The 5811-nt window shown below is 32.9% G+C and overlaps 1 protein-coding gene across 1 annotated transcript; it reads right to left on the bottom strand.

The window, feature by feature from the left end:
• Positions 1-1652: 1652 nt before the first annotated feature.
• On the bottom strand, positions 1653-4507 carry LOC127832420 (testis-specific serine/threonine-protein kinase 2-like). Its single transcript, XM_052357881.1, has 2 exons — positions 3712-4507; positions 1653-2749 (listed from the first exon to the last, which is right to left on the bottom strand). The coding sequence occupies exons 1-2, from the start codon at positions 4199-4201 to the stop codon at positions 2406-2408; spliced, it is 834 nt and encodes a 277-aa protein (XP_052213841.1). The 5' UTR covers positions 4202-4507; the 3' UTR covers positions 1653-2405.
• Between the last annotated feature and the right edge of the window lie 1304 nt (positions 4508-5811).

Below are 5811 nucleotides of genomic sequence, written 5' to 3' on the forward strand. Positions count from 1 at the left end.
AAAGCACTATAAATATATATGCAGACTTGCATTGTGTACATTGTCTAAACACTAGATATTTCACATACAATTATGTCACATATATACACCTAGTAATGCACTTAACATAAGCAGCATCGTATACGGTTACGGAAAGAATGGGTAAAGTACTTCTTATATTATATGAAACTAACTATCTGAAGTTAAGCAACAGCATTATTAATATTATTTATACAAATCAGAGCTTTCTTTAAAAATGTGGCAAACATAATAAGTTCAAATGTATTTGTTATATTGAGCAACTTTTAAATTTTATAAACAGAAAGTTAAAGTTATAACATTTCTTTTGATATTTTCTTCGTATATCAACGTTCAAGGTAAATTTGCAAACAAAATAAAAATATTCTTTGACATCTGATTCGTTACAAGAAATGCAATGAAGTGTGTTAACGTGTCAGGTAGATCAAAGCTTATATATATATATTTATTTATTTAAAAAAGAAGTTGACAGTACATAATCCCAGATATTTGCTACACTAACTTAATAAATGCTAGCTGAATGCATTAGTTTTTATAATGTTATAATGACTTTATTAAGCATAACGTCTGTATTATTATCTGAACATTCGTCAGATAAGATGACTGTGGTGGCATAACCCTAAATAGACCAGACATACCGACTTAACGACATGGATAGATGCGGTGAATCGAAATCGATACGTGTTCAATTTTTTAAAACATTTGACAGTTCGTGCAAATATATTTATATGTAAAAAGCTATACAACCGTATGTGTTATTTGAATAACATTTTCCAAAACAGTGCCTAGCCAACACTGTTATAGAATAGGCTCTACAATGAGCTCCAACCCAAGATGTTCGAGATTCTCTGTGTGTCATTCCAGTTTTCCTTGAAGTACGCTGCAATGCTGGAGTTTTTGTGAATTTGTGTTTTTCCGTTTTCTTACAATATCAGCGTTTTGACGTAAAAATGTTTATCGGCATGTTCTTGTTTCGTTTTATTGTAAACGACTAACCAATTGGTAAATTAAATACAGGCTAATAACATTGCGAAATATAACTAACTGACAAGTTGATTTCTTAGGTTTTACAATTTGAAATTGTCATTATTACGATCATGTTAATACAGTTTGATTGAATTAAAATATGTTCTGGAATTATATATTATCTTCCAAATACTATTTATTAAACATGGGTAACTTGGATGCTTAAACAACGCGCACTTATTTTGCGTTAAAATCCACAATGAAATGCTATTTGAAAATCGTAACTAACAATTTTGCAGGGTCGTAAAGCATACTGAATCCACATTTCACATTTGACATAAATCGCACAGGCAATTTCATGTTACATGGGCAATGGCGCGGACTATCGAATTTCGGAATCCGTACCAAATGTTTTGATAAAAAAGATACAAAATAACAAATAAACTGATAAATCATAACATAATAATTTACATATATATTCGAACGCTCAACCTATCTACAAATAGTTGAAAGCGGCGATTCTCTGCGTAAATTGAGTCTTGTGTATTTAATATTCCGACTGAAGTATATGTTAAAAGTATAGCATGAACATAAATAAATTTACCCATATTTCCACACCCATCGAGTAAATTGTAAATAAAATGCAAAAAAACAACAAAATTATGATTCGGATTGTTATAGTTAAAAACACTACCACTGTAATCGATGTGTGATCAAACTAATTGAAAAGTGCAAGCGTAGGGACCTATATGCATGCCTTGCACGTTTTGGCGGGTATACATTAGTATTATGTTCATTTGCAATGCACATATATAATAGAGAACTATATGATACGGGCTGACATCGACATCGCTTGAAAGAAGTTAACACTAATTTATATGAACGTTGACGAAAAGGATATAGAAAATACTGTGTTTCTGGTGCGTTATGCTGGAGTATAAATGTCCATCGCATGAACTGAGTTTGACATAATGTGGAATGCTACGCTGGACATGTATAATTCACGCTTGCATCTTGCTTTAGATGGTGTGATAGTTTATATAAAAGGGGCTACTAGCAGACATTATGAATTACCATTAAACAGAAAACATAGATTGAAAAAAACAATTATAATTAAAAACTATTCATTTAATAGCGTTCAATTTTATTTTGTTCACGACCCGCAAACTTAATAACTACAACAATCTATGACTCTATATAGCATACAGCGGATGTGCTCCCAAACCGTCTGTCAACAAAATAAGATGTGTGACAACCCATGGTCGTTTTCGTACCCAAATAGTATAACACCGCTGTGTATTCATTCCATCATAAGAACTCATTATTTGAAACACAGACATATCATAACGATAACTATCACAGAAGAATATCTTGCATAACAATTAAACAATTTTATTATTTGACTAAAGCGCTATCGCCTTTCATTTGTCCCATTTACATAAAATCTCGTCAATGTTTATTCTGTCAATCGCGTTAATTCTGAGGCACTCTTTAAGCAAACAAACGATTTCTTTGGGAACTCTGCAGTCAAACGCTTGCGATTTGACTTCAAGAAAGTCTACCCACAATTCTTTCATTTGTTGGGCGAGAATGTCATCTTGGAATCCTTTGTATGGAACCTCGAGACAGATGATGAAGATAAGGAGGATACCGAGGCTCCAGACGTCAACTGGTTTAGGCAGGAATGGCTGTTGTGACAGGACTTCTGGCGGGAGATAAGACGCTGTACCGATATAATCCGTACACAGCAACAGCGATCCGGCCTCTGTGAAATAATTGTTTACAGACATTAACGAGTTCGTTACGTAATGAGTGTAATAATCGAAAAACAATTTCATGTAGATTTGCTTAACGGCACAATTATAAACATAACAATTGATAGTGTATAATATATTGTTTATCACACATGATAAAACACGAACAAACATATGTGAACATATAGAAGTAATAAGTTTGTGTGTTCATTTCCCTTATTTGAGAAGTTTTTTTTACAGTTTTAGCCTTAATTCTATTTAAAGATGTCTTAATTCCCCTTTATATTAGTTTGTTTAGTAGATGTTACACGTTTAAATATAGTCTGTGTAAAACGACTTTCTGGAGGTAAAAATTGGACCGATCATCATGTACTTGATAGTTCCGAATGTTAGCTTTACTTCCTTTACGTAGTATAAATACATTATGCACAATACACATTACCTCATTAAACATACACTTTACGTCTTAAAGTATGTATTTCGATAGCATAATATTTAAAACATAATCCAATTGCATTTTTAAGAACCATTTTCGATATCATTTCGGTCCTTAAGATGTCTATTAGAATCGAATTGAATTAGTGTTAATTGCATGAAACTACATGTTTTAAACGGGCGTTTCATTATGACTGTATTCAATTAATATCATTAAGTTAACCATAAATTAAGCATGTGTGCGTGGATAAATATACAATAATGTATTAAAATAAAGAAGAGTTAGAAACGCTAGAATAAATAAATAAAAACAAATCCAAAATACATCTTTTTATCGCAATTATTGTTGATTGTGTACAACATATTCAAGAAAATATATTTTACACGTGCATAATTTGTTTTAGTATACCGGCAACTCAACTTTATAATAACATTTTGTATTGAAATACGGTTGTTATAAACGAATTAATGTTATTCAATATATCGATGACCGTTACCGTGCTGATGAAATAAATATAATATTGCAATATGCTATTACCCGAAATGCACCTGACGGCGAGACCGAAGTCTGCAATCTTGACCACTAGATCGTCTGTCAGCAGAATGTTAAAAGGAGTGAGATCGCGGTGGGAAATCTCCATGGAATGGCAGTACATAACGCCCTTTAGCACTTGGCTAAATATGTCATACTTCTGTCCACGTGGCATGTCTTTGTGGAACAACAAGTAGCGCTGAAGATTTTCGTTTGCAGCGTACTCAATTATGATATTTATTTCATTGACACCAATCACAATATCGTGTAGAGAAATTATGTTCCTATGCTTCAAGCGGGATAGACAATACAGTTCACTCATAATATAGGCGTCATCTCGAAAGTCCCCGCGGTATTTGATCTGCTTCATTGCATATATCTTCTTCTCTTCTTTGCTTGGACAGATCTTGAAAATGTCTCCAAAACTTCCGTAGTCAATCATTTCTAAGACAGTGAAACTACATATTCCGCTCTCGATAGTTATTCCTGGAGACATTGAGTTAACCCATGATACTTTCTTGAAGACAGCTTTTATTTCCTGTCAGATTCTTCAGCATAACACATGTACATTTATCGATTTAAAATGATTTAACTCACGAATTTGTCTTTAAAATATACAACCATATAAAACATTATTTTGCTATATGATCAATGCAAAGTCGTAATGTGATTAACGCCCATAATAAAAATACGTATCAAGCACGTCTGATTAGTGCACAATATATAACAAACTTTTTACTTTTTTAATCGTAAAAGTCATATCGTTCTAAACGCATTTTTTCAGACATTACAGTACTATCCAATAGCATAAGCAACAACGGTGTCCGTACAGTTTTCTGACAATTTGCGAGATATATGCTTTATATAGGTAATAGGTAGCGTGGATGTAACGCGCCTTGATAAGCACGTGAACCGTTATCCAGCCACATGGGTATAGCGTTAACCAGAGAAACCCGGAAGCTTTGCTGGAAAGTACACTGGGATTTCTCAATAGAAGGCGATGTTTAATTTGAACAGACAATTTCCATTAACGCACATTTTGTTATATTCACCAGATTGAAAAATGTTCGAGTGAATTACTATTACCTTATTTCACTATAAGAAATAATTTGTTCACCAGGATATTTTATGTTGCCCTTATGGCGTTCATCGAGTAAACATGATTATTTTCAAATGCACAACATGAAGGTACATACAATATGTACCAACCCAAATTGATAGGTACATTTCCTAAGATCGGACTAAGAACGGTTTACGTGATTTTAACCAATTATAAGGCACAGCGCGTTACGATGGCATGATACAAATCGAGGCAAGTGCAAACGAACTTTGAATTCATCGCGTTGTAATTGTATTTTGATAGTAGCGAAAGATGAAAAATTGATTACGTAGTGTTCATCATCATAACTATAATGCAACTTCTAAAAAAGACTATACTACGATAAATTGGAGTAAATCGGCTACATTGCTGCTTATTCATCAGATTTTAAGACTTAGAGTTACAAACACACTATACATGCTTCAATGTTATCACAATCGAAGTTATTGTTTTAAAATATATGTAGAATTGCGCATGAATGATTACATATATATATATATATATATATATATATATATATATATATATATATATATATATATATATATATATATATATTTGACCTTGGAAGTAAAATAGTACCTATAATGTGTGTTCACATAACACACACAGCGTGATTGTCATTGTTCCCAGTTATGTGACATGGCAGATATAAAAATGCGGCGTTGCGATTTTGCCAGAATGTGAGACATGCCAGACATGAAAATGCATCCTTTCGTGTATTGTTATCTTACTTCGCGCAAAAGCCTACGGATCGTACGTGTGATAAACGGGTTATTTCTATTGTCATACGTCACGTGTTTACCATACTGCTTTGACGCAAATAGTTTGACGGTATGCACGTCGCATCATATAACAATTAATCAAAATACGAACTGCGCTTACAGATAAAACAGTTGAGCACAATATATACACTATTATCGTAAAAGTACTTCTATCTTATAGGTATACATATTTCGTCCGTAAATCGATTACGGGAAACATGTCCTTTAAAAAATGTGTCATGC

This window comes from Dreissena polymorpha, chromosome 5 (genome assembly GCF_020536995.1).
Source record: "Dreissena polymorpha isolate Duluth1 chromosome 5, UMN_Dpol_1.0, whole genome shotgun sequence".
Taxonomy (NCBI): Eukaryota; Metazoa; Mollusca; class Bivalvia; order Myida; family Dreissenidae; genus Dreissena; species Dreissena polymorpha.

Bases quoted from the DNA above. Each gene is read 5' to 3' on its own strand.
- LOC127832420 (XM_052357881.1), bottom strand. From the start codon at position 4,201: ATGTCTCCAGGAATAACTATCGAGAGCGGAATATGTAGTTTCACTGTC. The intron at 2,750-3,711 runs GTAATAGCATAT...ATTATTTCACAG, and splicing joins CGCCGTCAGGTGCATTTCGG to AGGCCGGATCGCTGTTGCTG.